The sequence below is a fragment of the Nyctibius grandis genome, chromosome 21, assembly GCF_013368605.1.
Source record: "Nyctibius grandis isolate bNycGra1 chromosome 21, bNycGra1.pri, whole genome shotgun sequence".
NCBI classification, from domain to species: domain Eukaryota; kingdom Metazoa; phylum Chordata; class Aves; order Nyctibiiformes; family Nyctibiidae; genus Nyctibius; species Nyctibius grandis.
In genome coordinates, this window is record NC_090678.1 from 6,435,879 (window position 1) to 6,451,400 (window position 15,522).

The following is a 15,522-nucleotide window of genomic DNA, read 5'->3' on the forward strand; positions in this document are numbered from 1 at the left end:
ACTCCAGAGCAGCGTGGGTTTCTTCTGGCTGCAGTACCCCTGCACCAGCCCAGACCGCAGCCAAAGTCCTCATGGTCATGTCGTGATCAGAGGAAAGGACATGGTGTCCGCTTCGCTTCTGCTCCAGTGACAATCCACCCTGCATGGGCACAGGGAGAGAAGATAATTTTGGGGCTTTGGTGAGGAAGGTGCTGCCTTGAACACGCCCCAGAAGGGAGATGCAAAAGACCGCTTGGTCCACAAAAACGTGACGGCAGGAAAGGCCTTACCAGCCTGGCAGCATGCTCGCGTGTAGTTAATCCATATTTAAAGACGGGAACGGTTAAAGTGTGCACCCCCAGAGAAGGTACCTCTTAGGCAGCTGGGAAATAGCACCACAAGCTAAATAAAGGACTTGGGGAGCAACGTGACACATTTCTACTACCTTGCTTACTTTTCTAATTGCCTGGTTTCATGCCAAAGGTGGATGAGCAGCATTTTCTCCACAGGGAGAGTGGGAAAGGGCCCTCTTCCACAAAGCCCCTTTTTCATGAAGTTTGCTGGAATTTTATTTTCTGTAGCATTTCTACATCCTGTAGAACTTGTGTGGAGGAGGTTGGGGAGATGCACAAACACTCACGCTTACCCCATAACCCCTCCCTACAGACACTCACAAGTCCAGTCCCTTTCCCATACCAAGAGAACCCCACTCCAGTCACAGCTGGACTATCACTCACCAGAGGATCAACACCTACCTACAAAACCCCATTTTCTGGAGAGCACACGTGGATCTCAAGACCCCGTGCCCCCCAAACCAACACCCCACAAATGAAAAGCCAAAGCCTATCCACTATCAGGGTCAAATTCCCTTCAAATGTTGAAGGCAACATGCACACAAAAGAAGCTGCCAGGATCAATCGCAGAAAGGAGGCAGAAGTCAGAATTCAGGTTTTGTTCCTTTTTTTCTTTTTTTTTATTACAAAAAAAAATAATCTATTCAGAAGAAGTCCAAATGCAACGGAATATAACTGGCACCATCTAAGATACCCAAGTGTAAAATCCTGGAAGGTTTGAACCCCCCAGCATGAGCTGGGAGGTGCCAGGGCTGGCTGAGAGGGATGGGTGGCCTCTCCCTCCTCCTAGCCCCCATCACAGCTGGATGGCAGGCAGCCCAAGAGCCAGAACACAACAGTGACATCAACGGTCTCTGTAAAACCATTTAGTTTTAGAAACTAAGAACATTATGAAAAAAAATCATCTAAAACTTTTTTTTTTCCTTTATCAAAAGCCCTGCTTTAGTGACATGCTAGCCCCGCTGGAAAGGGAAAACACCCACAGCTCTGTCCAGAACGCGGTTGACCAGTCAACTCCTAGTTCAGGACACCTTCCTCCTGTTGATCTACACGCTCATAAGTGAGTTGCAGCTGCTCAAGTTACAGCGATAAATGCTTCTGCAGGCTTCCCAGGTCTGGGAACCGCCTCCTGCAAACTCCACTCCATGCTGAAGCAAATCTCAGCCGAGTCTCCTCCACCGAGCCCTCCAAGCTCACCCTCAGTCCCACCTGGAGGCCCTCCAACAGCATCCTCAGGAGCTCTGCCTGCTCTAGCCGGGTGAGTCATTGGAACGTAATCTCTTTTCTTAAAAAAAAAAAAACACTTTCATATATATTTTTTTTGTTGTTTTTATATTTAAATAGAAAAATACTACTTCACTCTGTGTTATGAGCCAGGGACCAGTTGACTTCCAGTGACAGAACCAGTTCTCCTCAACGCTCCTATGCTGATCTCAATGCCAGAAGATTCCCAGAAACCTCAGAGTGGCCAGAGGGTGAAGACCTCCCCCCATCACACCATACAGGCAGGAGCATGCAGGGCTCCATCACACCTCCCGTTTTCCCTTCTCCACAGAAGGACACCAACCTTAGAGAACCATTCGTCTGCAGAGAGCCAACAGGGGGGCTAACACCCCAAATTTGACTCTTGGGGAAGTCAGCTATAGTTTTAAGCTTTCCACTCGCCTGCTGGCTTTTTGTGTGTGCAGTCTGTCCCTGGAAGCCACTGGATCCCATCAGATGTACACATGAATTAGACAAAAAAAAAAATAAAACAGTGGTTAAAAGTTCTCTAATACCCTCTCCTCCTCTTGTCTTCTGAAGAGTCAATGACAAACAGACATCGATAGAACTAAATTTGCCCTCCTCCCCACCTCAAGACAACAAGAGTTACTAAGACACAAAATGTGTTATCTTGTACCCTCGGGAATACATCTAGAAGGGAAGTTTAGGGGTGTGGGAAGTGCGGGGGGGAAGGCGGTGTCTGTGGGCGCAGTCCGCTTAGTTCTTGTACTCAAAAGGCTCGTCTCCGGTTTCGTTGAGGAGACACGTGCGGACGAGGGCCTCTGTCACAGCGTAAGGATCACAGTTGGCGGAGGGCCGGCGGTCCTCGAAGTAGCCCCTCTTCTCATGGCCCACGTTCCTGGGGATGCGGATGCTGGCGCCGCGGTTGGCCACGCCAGCGGAGAACTCGTGGATGCTGGATGTCTCATGGAAACCCGTCAGGCGCCTGGCATTGTCCAGCCCCCCTTTGGGGTCATAGGCACGGATGTGGTACTGGTGACGCTTGCCCAGCTTCTCGATGGCCTCTTCAATGTGCCTGTGAAGGCAGCAAGGAAGAGGGGAAGACACAGTGAGTGTCTGATGGATGGTACGAGCATCCGAGTGACAGTAGATTGATTGCTGTCCCCAAGCCACTTCATGATGAAGCCTATGCCTACAACCCACTTTTCTGATCATCTCAACACAGGGCTTCTCTCCGCTCCTACTTCTGACCCAGGCTAGTTCTTGAAAAAGGATCCCCATGGCCTCAAAAGGTCCCTCAGGAGTGCTGTGTGTGGGACACCACCAGCTTGATCCACGGCCAGATCCCACAGACACATTGCCCTGGGGAACCTGCCGTCAGAGGGGAGATTCCTTAACACTGAAGTTTCTATTTAGGCAGCTCACACGGTCATGGGTTGGCTCATTATCTCAGAGTATCACTAAGATTAAGGCAAGAAGACACAGCTGCCAGGAGGAATCCCTTCATAGACCTCCACTGCAACGCCATGCTGCAAGGTCCCTGCCTGCACTCAGTACATCAGTCCCATAGGGGAACGCGGGTTTTACATTTCCAGGATCTCTGTGTTTAAGAACACATGGCCTTTGCTTCTACAGCCTGGCCTAGACAGAGCAAATGGTATTTCTCTTTCTTCATAAAAAAAAAAAAGCCTATGCTGAGTTTCTCTCTGTGTTCGTTTCCAGCAGTGGCAGATCAAGAGCTGGACAGCCTGTTATGAGTAGCTGCACCCTGGCCACCTGTGCTTCTGTCTGTACTGCTGGCTGACTTGCCCACCCAGCACCAAGATGGGAATGTATCATTACACAAAATACAAAAAAAAAAAAGAATATATCCAAAAGAAAGGCTCAAACATAACGCCAAGCACCAGAGTGACATCTCCCATGTCATCAAAAGCTCTACAAAAAGCTTCTTGCTACCCGACAAGTCCAGCCTGCTGCCTTGCAAACAGATACTACTGGCCCATCTCAAAGAAAACTTACTTGAGACCTCCGTCTTCCCTCATGTTCTTGGTGCTGAAGTTGGTGTGACAGCCAGCACCGTTCCAGTTCCCAGGGATGGGCTTGGGATCGAAGGACACAATGACACCGAAGTCTTCGCACACCCGATGGAGGATGAAGCGTGCAATCCAGAGGTGATCCCCCATCTCAATGCCTTCGCATGGTCCCACCTGGAACTCCCACTACAAGGAGGAGGAGTCACTGGCTCAGTGGTGCAGAGACACTCGCAGTGAGACACTTCCCACCCCGCTATGCTCTGATCATTGATAAAACTACACGGCTCAGAGCCAAAACCTCCCGCTGCCTGGGATTCTTCTGTACTACCTCATTCCACGAGGCGCCTAAAACAATTTACCTGGGCTGGCATCACTTCTGCATTGGTTCCTCCAATTTTCACGCCAGCATAAAGGCACGCTCGGTAGTGGGCCTCCACAATGTCTCTGCCATAGGCTTTGTCTGCCCCTACCCCGCAGTAGTATGGACCTGCAACGGCACAGGTGAACAGCAAGGGGAACATGAGTTTCCAGGAGGAAAAAGGCTTAAATTCAGTGAAGACTGAGCACACACAGGGAAGAACTCTCCAAAGGCTTGGTATGTGTGGAAAAGCCCCAAAATCTGTTTTTCATGGAAGCACTAGCAGAGCAGAACACCCACACAAAGCAAGTCCCTCTGAAAGTCTGAGCTTGTGCTCTGTCACGCTGGGCAAGAGTTTAAGTGACCTGCAGACTAACAAACCAAGCAGCAAATTTAGATGTGGCCAATCTTCATCTTAGCCTTTCTGTAACGATCTTAATTTCACAGGTTAGTTTTTGCCCATATCCTGCTTGCTATCGTCCACCTTCAGTTCTAGAAACACCTCGAATCTTTCGGCTCGCCTGAAGCCCTTAAGCTGCGTCACACGGATTACAGCTCAAACACGGCGTTAAGGACTCCTGACTTGGTCCAGCACAGGCTCCCGAGAGGTTACCTTGGGGTCCAGGGAAGCCATTGGAAGGCCAGCCAAACGGATGTCCGTCTGTCCCCAGAAGAGTGTACTCTTGCTCCATGCCAAACCAGGGGTGCTGGTTGGACACCATATCCATAATCCGCCTACAGGTGTGTCGGAGATTGGTCTCTAGAACGGAAAAGCAACACGAGGCTTATTAGCATCTCCACCTCCACTCCCCATTTCCACTTTATTTACAGTTTGTGTCCCAGCAGCGTTGGTGAAGAACCCCAGGACCAGCCCTTTCTCCACCACCAGCACTTTGTTTGCCTTTTACTTTCAGGGCAGAGATTATTTCTGTGTCATGCATAATGCTAAGGGCACGAACAGCACTTGGATAGGTCTCCCTTCCCTCTCCCCAGAAACACCACCTCCACCAGGAGAAGGTCCATTCACCTGCAGACTGGCGGTTGTATTTGAAGACCTCGCAGAGAACTAGTTTATTAGGATCCTTGCGAAAAGGGTCGCGAAACATGGCAGCAGGTCGCAGGTACATGTCACTGTTGGAGCCTTCAGCCTGGAAAGTGCTGGAGCCATCGAAATTCCACTCGGGAAGATCTAGAGCGGAGAGAGGAACGAGCCACAGTGAGCCAGGGTCCCCGGTCACCAGGAGGATGGGTTCCCTGCTGCCCTCCAGTATTACAGAGGTGAATATGCTTATAGAGAACAGGCCTACAATAATCCCAGCTCAGCAGATTTTGTTCCAAATGGGGGAAGCAAAAAGGAAAAAAAAAAAAAACAAAACAAGCAAAAAAACAAGGGAGTGCAACTCCCCAGCCACCCTGGGAAACACAAGCTGCTGGGCTGCTGGCCAAGACTGGGGAACCGAGCAGCACTGAAGATGTTTCCCATGTCACAACAACCACGGGACAAGCAGAGCACCCAGTCTCCTCGCAGGGGTGGCTAGGCCAGCTGGGAGAGGGCAGAGCATGAGATATCTTCAAACCATAGGAAGAAGGGAGCTGTAAAATACCCTCATCGCTGTGGCATAGCCCAGAGAAGGTAGGAAAGCAAGTCATGTATAGGTGGATTCTCATATAGAGGAGGACAAGGAGGAGCATAGGCAGCTTGGCCCCCTGGCCCACCCCTCCCAGCTGTGCACTGCCCTCCAGGTCAAAGCCCAACAGGAGCAGCAGTGAACTCCACCCGGGCAATGTTATCTCCTCCATATCCTGGGGGGAAAGCAGGAGGATGGGAAGCACAAAGATTTCAAAGGAGCTGTGCCAACCACCCCCTTAGAGGGAAAAGGGGAGGAAAAAAAAAAAAAAAGAAGAAAAAAAAAAGAGATAATTCTGCTCAGTCACACACAGTATTTTCATTTCATAACTGTCTCCAGCCAGCACCATGGCAACCTGGGGAAAATCCTAATGCTATTATTGTGTAAGCTGGGACTGTTTGTTCTGAGGGACACAAGCTCTTAATTACACCGGATAGCTCTATTCTTTCCCCTCCACTTTCTTCTGCCAAACTACTTCCGGCCAAAACGAGTACTTGAGAGTCAATGGGCTGCCGAGCCCCTGCCAACAGCCCCCAGCCCCTGCCAACAGCCCCCAGCCCCTGCCAACAGCCCCCTCTGCAGCGGGGGCAGCGCCAGGGTCCGGCTCCCAACCCCAGGCATCTCACTGAAACCCCACATCTGGACAGCTGGGAACGTCCCCCCGGGGTATCTGGGGAAGGAGGTAACTGGGATGGGGTGAGGAGCGGTGTCTTCTCCAAATCTCATCCCTCTGCCATCAAAAGGGAGAAATGCCATCCTTTCTCCGGAGCAGCCTCCGCCCAGCGTGGGGCTGTGAATCCTGCACCAACCCTCTCACCTTCAAGGCTCTTGGGCTCGTGGTCCAGCGTGCGGGTTTTGCAGCGGAGGTGTTCCCCCGTCCCATCGATCCAGATGTACATGGCCTGGACCTTCTCCCCCTGCGGCAGCTTCATGTACATGTGCTTGATAGCTTTGCTCAGCTGGGAGCTCGCCGAGGTGGCCATGGCTGCAGGTCGGATGAAGGGGTTCCTGCAGGGAGGATACAAAAACCAACCCCAACCATGAGCCCTTCCCTGTGCTCCCAGATTTTTCACCCCCCAAGCCAGGGAGGAGCATGATCCAGCTTGGCCATGGGGCTGGCTACCATCTCCAGTGGTCCGAAAAGCAGGCAGATACAGGGAGCTAGGAATACCCTGCTCCAGAAGCAATGCCTTCAAAGCGCCCCATTAATACCCAGACTCCTGCCAATACACTAGGTCTGATCCACCAAGCAACAGCCTTCAAAAGCGCTCCTCAGCCCTGTGTGAGCTTTTCACCTCCACGCTCACCGCCGCTCCTGAGCAAGGCTAATGCACAAGGAAAGCTTAACTGGGGCTTTCTTAATATACTTGCTTCAGCGCGGAGGGCTCGCCAGCCCCAGCTGCCTTCTCACATCACCTCATCTGAAGTTACAGAAGCCTTGTCCAGGACAGGAGGCAGCATAAAGGCAAGCAACAGGCAGCGTAAGCAACCCCTGAGCAACCCAGGCAGCGATGGGGAGGCTGAAGGGGCTCTGGTCCCAGGCTGCAGCATCTCCACCGAGCCCAGCGCAGCCCGCAGCTGCAGACACCCACCCACGCGTGGTAGGACCACGGCAGCCGGGCTCCACGCGCGTTTGCAGGAGCTCGGCAACGCAAACGGTTTAGAAATTCGAAGTGACTTGGAAAGTCACCCCAACACCCTCAGCCCTGCACTCGGGCCTCCGGGCCACCCCTCCCCAGCCCGCCCTGCTGCGGCGGGGCCCCTCCGCGCCGGCCGCGGGGCTCTGCTCGCCCCGGGCGGGGCTTCTCCACCGCGAGCAGCATCACCCACGCGTACGCCTCCGGGCAGGGAGGAAGGCAGCCGTACTTGAGCAAGCAGATGAAGAGCCTCGTGAAGAAAAAAAACCTGCAAAAAGCATCTGTTTTCAAGAGATAACTCGAGCTGCCGCTTCGCCCGCCCCTAAAAAAACACCAAAACAAGCGAAGGCGGAATTTTCCCCTACAAGGTCTGTCCGCCGGCGGCCGGGGAGTGCCCAGCCCCGAGGGCCGCGGGCACCCCCCACCCCTCCCTCCCTCCCTCCCTCCCTCCTGGGGCCGGTACCTGGAGTCGGCGGCGGGCGCGGGGCTCCCACGCTCGGCTCCCGGGGCCGCGCCCGCCGCCCCTTTATGGCGCAGCAGCGCCGGCCCCGCCGCACCGATTGGGCAGCGGCGGCGGGGCCGGGGGCAGGACGGGGCCGGGGGGGCGAGGGGCCGCCTCCTCCTCCTCCTCCTCCTCTTCCTCCTCCGGCAGCAGCGGGGAGGGCACAGCGGCGGGGCTGCCCCTGCCCGCCGGCCCCCGGAATGGGGGGGAGCCCCCCCCCCCGTACTCGCACGGACAGAAAGTGAAGGGAAGGGGGGGGGTGGGTTTGGGGTCCTTTTTGCAAACCTCCCGGCCCGAAAAAATAGAAAAAAAAATAACCGCTCATCTGGCATAGCTGTGGGAAAGCGGCGGCGGGAGCGGATCCAGGGCGCTCCGCAGCGTTTACATTAGCGGCTGCTTTTGCATAACTCACAGGGATGGAAATCGGCCACCCCGGGTAAACAGGGCAGCGGGGAAAGAGAGGGACCTGGAGCCCCCCCCAGGCCCAGGCTCTGGCTTGGTGCTCATGTTCAGGGGTGGGGGAACAGCCAGTGCCTGCTCAATGCCCTGCTTTACCCCTCGGAGCACGTAACAGGCGCCAGCACCTGGATTTGCAGCCGAGACCCTCGCTTCAGGGCACGGGGTCCATCACTGTCACACCAAAGAGGAGAAATCCCCCAGCCCCACCGTGGGTGTGGGAGCACCCACTTCAGAGGCACCCGGGTGGCAAGGAGCACCCAGCAAACTGCAGGCGCTGCCCAGTATTTTTCCACCCCGGCAGCTCGCTCGCTGTCCCATCCCCGCTCCTGCTCAGCCCTCTGCACCTCCCAGCCCGCACCAAGAGGCAGGAGAACCATGCCAGCGCTAGCAGAAGGAGCTGCCGCCTCCGTGCACCCACAGGTACCAGGCCAGGCACCTGCCTCGGGGTGACACCATCCTGGGCTGCCCCATGCCAGCCTCGTGAGGGTGACACCAAACTTGCCATCCCTCCACAAGCTGGACCCTCCTGACCATTGCAGCCCTCCTACTGAAGACACAGCTGGATCCTCAGCCAGGAGGAGGTGGAAGTGCTGGCTAAGGCCTCACCTTGGTTTATTGCCTATCATCTTAAGAGCTGGGTCCCCACCCTCCCTCTGGGGACAACCCAGCTCATTCTTTACCACCACATTAACCTTGTGTGTTAATTCCCCCAGGCTGTCTAGGACAAGGTGAAATTCAGGTGCTGTTCACCTCCTGGCATTGCTTGGGCAAGGTAAAGCCATCAAGCATTACAACAGAAACTGCCTTGCCCCACTTACCCCAGTTCCTGCACCCTGTGTATAGGGCAAAGGTTTCCACACAGGAATGAACTCTGTGTTTTACCCACAGAAATCAGCTCAGGATCTCATATTCAGACTGAGTTCAGCTCTGGTCACCTGAATCTTAAGGGCTCAGCTGAAGCAAAAAGAGGCAGGAGCTGATGCTGAGACACAGTCAGGCTAGGAGAGATCCAAAATAGCTCCCATAACAGGGAGCTGTCAAGCCACAGGTAATGTAAAGCCGTGCCCAAGCCTTTTCCCTAGGTTTGCAGAGAGGGTTTGTTTAAACGGGACACTGACAGCTCCGATAGCTCCAAATTCTTGGAAATGTGCTTGCTACCTGCAAATTCCCCTGAAACTTTGGCCACCAGAGCTGGCTGCAAACAAGCCCAGGGCCTTTATGGGTGGAAGTCCCTGTGGCGTGGGGTGACCCTCGCCCCGATCTGAGCAGCTCCTCTTTTCACCCACTGAGCTCCGAGTAACCCCAAAAGGGAAGCCAAGGCAGCTTGCTATGCAAACATCTCCTCTCCATCCCCCAAATGCACGCTGGCTAGCACACCCCTGTCTGGGAGAGACCCCCAAGTGTGGGCAAGGCTTTCACGGCTGGGGTGGGGGGACATCGCTCCCTGCCCCGGGGGAGGTTTGGTGGCAGCCCCATGCCCTCACCCTGGTCCGGCTTGTCCTGCACAATGTGTTGATGAGCCCACAGAGGCAGTGCAGCCAAGGGGCCTGTGCCCTCTCCCAGGAGGGTGGCAGGGGGACAGCGTCCCTTTACCAGCTCTCCGGGCAGCTTGTTTACTGCCTGCCTTCCCCTCCTCCCCTTGCAGGCTGCCGGGTTTAATGGTTTTTTTGGGAGGAAACACGGCTCAGGCTGTGCCTTCACCCAGCTGCATGCTCCAGTGACCCTTATTGTCGCCAGCGTTTTAACGAGACAAAAGCCTCCTTCGGGAGCTGGGGAAGGCACGATGCCAACAGGTGACACCTCCCAGGAGTGGATTTAAATCAGCCTTCAAAGGGCCCCGCTCTGCATGCACAGCGAGCCTGCCAGAGACAATGCGCCGCGCCAGGGGCGAGTCCCAACTGGCACATGGCTTTTCTGTTTTCCTCTTATTAATTCGTGGGAACACCTTTAGTCGCCTGCCCCGGCACTTCCCCCCGGCACAGTTTATATCCTGCGAGAATTGCTGGGGTTGGAAAGCTCCTGGTGAGCTGGGAGAGACGGTCAGGGCTGGGCTTTGCCACATCCCTCCAAGGCAGGGCCAGCACACAGGCAGGTGCCTGGGGTCTCTGGGAGAGGTTTGGGGATAGGACAGTCGAGTCTCCCGGTTAGCATGAGACGTGCCCTCTTTTATGTGTGCCCAGATCAATACCACCCTGGCACCTCTTTTTCTAACCCCAGCCAGGAACCAGGCAGCAACAAGGGGCCATGGCTTCACTCCCCGACATGGCTTGCTGGGGCTGCTGTGACCCATCCCTGTCCTCGTGTTCCCCTCATCCCTGTTCTCATGTGCCCCCCATCCCTGTCCTCATTTTCCCCCCTGGCTGTCCTGGGCAGCTTGCTCTTAGCACAGGGCCTTGCACCCCTTGCCTGGCTGCTAGGACCCCCTGAAAGTACAGCCTCATATATTTGGGAATGCCTTAAAATGCAGAAATATCACACCACAGGGGATTAAAAAAAAAAGGGGGGGTAATTCAAGGGTTAAAAAGGCAGGATATGAAACTTCCCTGTGGCTCAGGCCCTGGGGCAGGTGGCCACTGGCTTTGCTCCTGAAGTGCTGGGCTCCTTCCTGGTACCTTGGGGCCATCGCAAAGGGTGGCCCCTCACTGCAGACCCTGCAGCTGGGGAGCTGGCCACCCCCAGGACCTCAACCCCAACAGATTGTAGACCTGGTCTGCTAAGCCCAGGTACCCATTTGCCTTTCACCAGCACTAAAAAAAAATTTCTTAAATAGAAATCAATGATTTCTTTTCTAAAACAGAGACGTCACACAGGGAGGAGGAACGGTCCATTTTGTTGTGACCGGTTAGATTCTAGGAGGAGGCCTGACACACCCAAAATCATAGAATCATAAAGGTCTTTTCCAACCAAAATGATTCTAAGATCATCAAGTCCAACCAGCCTCTAGAAGTGGCACAGCTGGAAAGGAGGAGGGATGAGCATAGAATGGTTTGGGTTGGAAGGGACCTTTAAAGGTCATCTAGTCCAACTCCCCCGCAATAAGCAGGGACATGTTCAGCATCTCTCCTCTCCCCAGGTCCAACAGCTGAGACATGCCCAAATTCAGATGTACCATTTTCAGACCCACACAGGAAAGCTCTTTGAGCTGTGAAGCCCCGCATAAGTAACTGAAACACACCCAAGCGAGACCAGACGTGGGCTGGATGTCCTGATGGTGCATCACCTCCATCTCTGCCCACCACCGGGCACAGCTGCCTCTGCTTGGACCCATCACAGCGTGGCCACCACTACTGGGACCTGGGCTCCAGAGGGACTCACGGGGCTGGAGGAACTGGAGACACAGACCCTTTTACCCATGATTAGCAAGGGATGGAAAATGAACCTAATGCCTTAGGAAGATGAGTCTTAATTAACAAGCTGCCCCCGAACAGCAGTCACCAGCTGAGGACAGGGAGCTCGCCATGGGGCAGGGGAACGGTCTGTGCAGGGGGTACTGACCTTGTGCAGGCAGCGGTGGCCGACCGGTCTCCCCCAGCGCGCTGCGGGAGGCTGACGAAACCCCCCAAGGCAGGGAGGCGGTTGCTGCTGGCCCGATAAGTGAGCAAACATTGCACGCTCCGCAGCAAGCCCATGCTCCCTTTGAAGATGCTGCCAGGGTCAAGGGTAGCCGGTGACCAGAGGGGCTTTCGGAGGCAGAGCAGATTACCTGGGCTGCACACAAGGGCAATTTAGGAAAGCAAATGAATAAAAACATGCAGAGGCACACGCAGATTAAAAAATAAAGCTCCCTTGCCATGCAACTCAGCTGCAATCCCCGTGATGCATTTAGGGGAATGCAGCAGCCAGGAAAGCCTTGTGCAAACCCCCCTGGGTTGCTCGCACCTCCCTCTCCACCCCTTTCTCAGCCCCCTTGCCTGATGCCCACCAAGGCATTGCTTCGCCCCCCAGCAGCCCCCTTCCCCGGCTCTCTGCAGAAGGGGCATCGCCGCTGCCCGCAGCCCCGCCAGCAGCACCTACCTCTCCCGGGCCTTGCACGGAGGCCGAGCGTCTCCAGCGAGCACGGCCGCCACCGAGAAGCACGTGCTCGCCTTCAAAAGCAACCAGGGGAAGCTGGAAGATGAGAACATCAGGGGCAGGCGGGATTTGAGACCTAGAAATTGCTTGGCTCGGTTCGCTCCATGCAAGGGTGGGGGATATCCCGGGGAGCGCTCAGTGCGTGCCTTTCCCAGCAGTTGGAAATTGGTCGCGGTGTGCATTGGCAGGATTGTTCTGTTGGGGTTTTTTCATCTTTTTTTGGTCTTTTTTTTTTTTTATTAGCACTGTTCACTCTGCTAAATGCACTCCCAGCTAGGTCAGGGCTGCGTTAGCTGTGGCTGGCAGATTAATTTCAGCTTAATACACTTTGCAGCTCCCCAAGTGAGGTGTAGAAATCCTCCAAGCGCTGCCCCAGTGGAGTCAACGGGCCTGACGTTGTAAATTATAAAAGGTAACTAGCAAAGCACTGTCATCCGTGTCCCTTCCCTACGGCTGAATTAGGTCCCCGTCCTGCCACAGCACATGCTTAAGCTGGTAAAGTCAACAGACCCGGCCGCACGTATAAGGTTACCCGAGTGATTTTGCTTGAGCTGGAGAAGAGACAAGCAAACGCAGAGCTTGCTGTGGGGGCTGTCAGGTGTAACGGGTCAGAGCCCAGCCTCCACCGTAAATCCCAAGCGAGGAAACTACTGACAGATGGCAATAGGCTCAAAAATACTTTGAATTAATGTAAGGAAATACCAGAGATGTCCTCGCTGAGCAAACGAGTCTTAACGCACCCAGGAGATCGAGCATGAAAAATCACATTAAAAAAATTAATCCTAATATATTCAAGAAAGGAATTAATACTTAAAGCTGAACTGCCATACTTGAGACCTCAGACAAATCCAGTTTTAAGGTGCTGTGGGCCCAAAAGGATCAAACCCATTGCTGATGAATTCTTTGAGGTGTCCTAAACTATTTATATGAGAACAGGCTGAGCTGTATGGGGGGGGAAAACCTCAGTCTTGTCCCAAAATCTCACTCTGTGCATACAATATTTGTGCTAGAGGGAGAGCAGGTTTGTGCAGCAAGGTGCTTGAGGTCCCTTGTGCTGGATTTTCCCAGCTTGCAGGGGCTGTAGACCAGCACCTGGGACCAAAAGCAATGCAGAGTTGTTTGGGGCTGCCGTGGGTCTGTGGGTACCGACTGCAGCTCAGGGGGGAAACAACCTCACCCTCCCCACGGCACCAAAAGGGGCAGGCTGGGCTGCATGGGGAGGCTGCGGGCAGTCAGTGATCACAGGCGACGAGGCTGACCCCGCAGTCAGGCAGCCTTGGACTTCGCCACCATGGTGAGCCGTGCCAGTTTATGTTGGGCAAGGATAAGAAACCCAGCCCCGTCCCCTCTGCCACCCCGGGAGCGCGAGGCTGTGCCTCTGGCAGAGGTGGCCTCAGGTCTGCCGAGGGTGGGCTGTTCCCAGTGCCGTGGGGACAGAGGACACTAGTAATTCGGGCTCGGACAGAGGGGGAGCGAAGCCCTTCTGACGTGTTTGGTGTTGCAACCCTACCCTTATCTTTGTACAAAAAGTCCAGCCACTCTGTGCTCCTCTCCGAGCCACCTTCTAAATCTGGGCTGTGCTCATGCATCCATCTTTTTTTTAGCCTTTTCTTTTTTTTAAGCCTTTTTTTTTTTTTCTCTCAGTAGCCACACATCCTGCCAGAGTTATTGGTGTCTCCTCTTGGGGACAGACTACATGGAAAGAGCCCTGGTGCACTCCCACAGTAACCGTGTCAGTCCATTCCTCCTCACAACCTTGGTCCTTTCCTGGCAGAGACTGGCACAGTCCCACTGAGGTCAGTCCAGAGCCGGACAGGCACCAGCGGAGCTACACGAGCCTCTGAAGATCTCACTGGGCACCTGCTCTGTTGCCAACTGGAAAATATATTTTTTTGACAGTTGCAGCCTTTCCCTGAGGACTTTTGAGTCTTTCATGTGTGAGCCAGCCACCACGCCAGCTCATCCCTAACCCCTCCTCTCATCTCAGCACAAATCCGTATGAGTTTGTGATCGGAGCTACTCCTCCCCAGGGTCTCCCACAACTCCTTTCCCCAGCTCTGCCTGGCACCATTAGGACAAGCAGATGTTTTGTGGCTCATGGCTTCCCCAGGTCAGTTTGGGTTTTGGTGTAGTGACCAGACAATGGAAGGTGAATGCGCATCCCCAAGGGGTTGTGAATGTGCATCCCCAAGGGGTTGTGCTCGGCCCCATCCTGGAGCCGTCCCCGCAGCAGCTGACGCAGGGCAGGCGCTGCCAAACCATCCTGCAGCAGGGCAGAAGCCAGTCCTCGCCCCTGCCTCCCAAAAGCAAAGCATCACCCAAAGGACAACACCCCTTCGCTGTCACCACGAGGACGCACATCCCACATGCACCACAAGGACGTGCACCCCTCCCGCTGCGGTTAAACCCAACAGCTTCAACCCTTTGCACTACTGTGGTGTGGCCAGTGCTTCACAGCATGGCAGGACATGACCTCCCCAGGGCACACATGTGTGCACAGACAGATCAGGCGTGATCTCTAACATGCTTTCACGAGTTGCTGTCATGTCCCTCCTGGCCTGGTCTAGCCCAGTGTCTTGGTTTGGCCTAAAACAGACCAATTTTCCTTTCAGTGATTTTTACTTTCAGCTCAGTCTCTTCTAAGTAACTGCACTTTCTGAAACTCACTGCATGTTTTGCAGACAGTCTCTGCTTATAGGACTGATAACGCTCAAAGTTTGTAGTTATCACTGAGGCACCGGTAGGGAGGTTATGCAGAAAGGCTCTTGCTGTACTTATTCTTAGAGAAATCAAGGAAAGAGGGGTCACCCAGATATGAACTGGGGACCTCTTGTAGCCACTCTACACATGTTTCAGGGTCACTGCTGTATTCCTCACTGCTTACGAGTGAAGAGCCGAAGGGGGGTCGCACCTGCAGGGAGGAGTGGACAGGGCAGGTGACCCAAAATTGACCAACAAAGATATCCCATCCCATACACGTCATTCTCAGTATAAAGTGGGGGGATCACAAGGGTCTCGCTCCATTCTGCTAATGGCTGGTGTCCGAAGAGGACTCTGTCCGTCTTTCTCCTGCCCTTGATCTCAATCTGTGCATCCCTGAACCCAGTTGCTGTCCATCACTGAGCCCAGCCTGGGCTTTCTCGGAGCCTGCCCTGCAGCGCCAGTAGTGATGTGCCTGACATCAGGGAGCTGGATCTTGGTTTTGTATATATTTGTATATATTTAATTATTTTCATTATTATTATTATTGTACTCTTTTTCATTATTATAGTTCATTA

At 54.1% G+C, this 15,522-nt stretch overlaps 1 protein-coding gene across 3 annotated transcripts; it reads right to left on the reverse strand.

Annotated features, from left to right (window-relative positions):
- Positions 1–922: 922 nt before the first annotated feature.
- On the reverse strand, positions 923–12,252 carry GLUL (glutamate-ammonia ligase). Of its 3 annotated transcripts, XM_068417019.1 has the most exons (8): positions 12,188–12,252; positions 11,669–11,881; positions 6,393–6,583; positions 4,975–5,136; positions 4,561–4,707; positions 3,949–4,076; positions 3,576–3,775; positions 923–2,631 (listed from the first exon to the last, which is right to left on the reverse strand). In XM_068417019.1, the coding sequence occupies exons 2-8, from the start codon at positions 11,800–11,802 to the stop codon at positions 2,313–2,315; spliced, it is 1,281 nt and encodes a 426-aa protein (XP_068273120.1). In that variant the 5' UTR covers positions 11,803–11,881; positions 12,188–12,252; the 3' UTR covers positions 923–2,312. The 3 variants fall into 3 exon arrangements, with proteins under 3 accessions (XP_068273120.1, XP_068273121.1, XP_068273119.1); XM_068417020.1 differs by lacking the exons at positions 11,669–11,881; positions 12,188–12,252 and adding an exon at positions 7,676–7,776; XM_068417018.1 differs by lacking the exons at positions 11,669–11,881; positions 12,188–12,252 and adding an exon at positions 7,442–7,523.
- Between the last annotated feature and the right edge of the window lie 3,270 nt (positions 12,253–15,522).